The sequence below is a fragment of the Crocuta crocuta genome, unplaced genomic scaffold (genome assembly GCF_008692635.1).
Source record: "Crocuta crocuta isolate KB4526 unplaced genomic scaffold, BGI_CrCroc_1.0 scaffold312, whole genome shotgun sequence".
Lineage (NCBI taxonomy): Eukaryota > Metazoa > Chordata > Mammalia > Carnivora > Hyaenidae > Crocuta > Crocuta crocuta.
Genome location: NW_027527378.1, coordinates 1,912 through 3,533, shown reverse-complemented (window position 1 = coordinate 3,533; position 1,622 = coordinate 1,912). Strand labels below are relative to the sequence as shown.

Below are 1,622 nucleotides of genomic sequence, written 5' to 3'. Positions count from 1 at the left end.
TCTCTATTTTATTTATTTATTTATTTATTTATTTATTTTTTGGGAGAATTCTGACAACTTGCTGATAATCTGAAATCTTAAATACCTAAAACTTCATTTTAAGTGGCACTTTTATTTTAAGTGGTTTTTAATGAATCACCTTTGGAATATTTTTAAAGATTGAGTTACATTTCTTAAATCTGAAGAAGATAATACCTTAATTGTGTCATTTGCTTTAATTTTATTTTTGTGTTGTGTTTTTTTTTTTTTCCTTCAGTGCCTGTTACAAAGAATATAGCAAAAGCACAGTCTTTTCTTCCCAAATCGGCGCCACGTTCAATGCCGTCTCCACAGAAAACTGCTATAATATTACCAACACAACAGATCAGGAAATCAAGTCGGACTAAACCACCTCTACATTCTTCAGTCCCCAAGAAGGGAAGTTCTGCTAAAAATATCACACCAAGGAAAAAAGCCCCCAAAAAGGTTAGTTGTACCTCCTCCTGATTTGTATTCTGGTTATTTATTTATTATATAGTTTAGGATTTACTAAGAGTATGAGGAGGCCCTTTAGGAATATACTGTACAAAGAATATACATAAGGCTTTTTAAAGCCCACATAGCCATCAAGATTGGTATTTATTTATTTTTAATGTTTATTAATTTATTTTGAGAGAGAGATCAGTGTGTGTGTGTGTGTGCGCGCGCGCGCATGTGGTAATGGCAGAAAGAAAGGGAGGGAGAGAATCCCAAGCAGCATCCACAGTGTCAGCACAGAGCCCAGTGTGGAGCTCGATCCCATGAACCATGAAACTGTGACCTGAACCAAAGTCAAAAGGTGGCCACTCAACCATCTGAGCCACCCAGGTACCCCTGGTCTTTCTTTTCTTGGGTAAACTTAAAACTTTGAATAATGTTTGACTTTTTCAATGCCACACTGAAAATACTGTGTGGGTATATTTATGTTCAGGACAGTTTATTTAAAACTCAGTATACTTTAAAAGTGAAATGAATTTGGGGTGCCTGGGTGGCCCAGATGGTTGAGTGTCCGACTTTGGCTCAGGTTATGATTTCGCGGTTTGTGGGTTTCAGCCCCACATTGGGCTCTGTGCTAACAGCTCAGAGCCTGGAACCTGTTTGTCTCCCTCTCTCTCTCTTCCCCTCCCTCATTTGTGCGCTCTCTCTCTCTCTCTCTCTCTCTCTCTCAAAAATAACATTAACATTTTTTAAAATAAAAAGTGAAGTGAATTTTACTGTACATAAATTGTACCTCAGTAAAGCAGGTGGAAGGGGGAAGCAGTGATAAATTCAATGATGCTAGATTCACATCCCACCTAACTGACTCCTCCCAAAAAAACAACTTTAAAACCTGGAAATAATAGACAAAAACAGCTACTTGAAGATACTAGACAGTGAATGGAAGCAGAACCCCTGTGTGGTTTAAGGGAGTACACACAGGAGGTAGAAGTGTTTCACAAAATTCTATATGCAGCAGAAATACTCTTCAGGAGTGAAGGTGAACTCAAGATATTTTTAGATAAAAACATAGAGAATTCATCACTAGTAGACAAGCACTATAAGAAATGCTGAAGGAAGTTTATCTCTGAGTGAATGCAAATGACTTTGTTTTACTTTTTTCCTCT

At 37.3% G+C, this 1,622-nt stretch overlaps 1 protein-coding gene across 1 annotated transcript in view; it reads left to right on the top strand.

The window, feature by feature from the left end:
- SCML2 (Scm polycomb group protein like 2) overlaps positions 1-465 on the top strand; it is a gene marked incomplete at its 3' end in the record, with an annotated part of 56,103 nt that extends 55,638 nt beyond the window's left edge. Inside the window, exon 7 of the mRNA XM_077770708.1 lies at positions 257-465. Within this exon, the coding sequence (XP_077626834.1) occupies positions 257-465 (209 nt within the window). The remainder of the gene's footprint in view (positions 1-256) is intronic.
- Between the last annotated feature and the right edge of the window lie 1,157 nt (positions 466-1,622).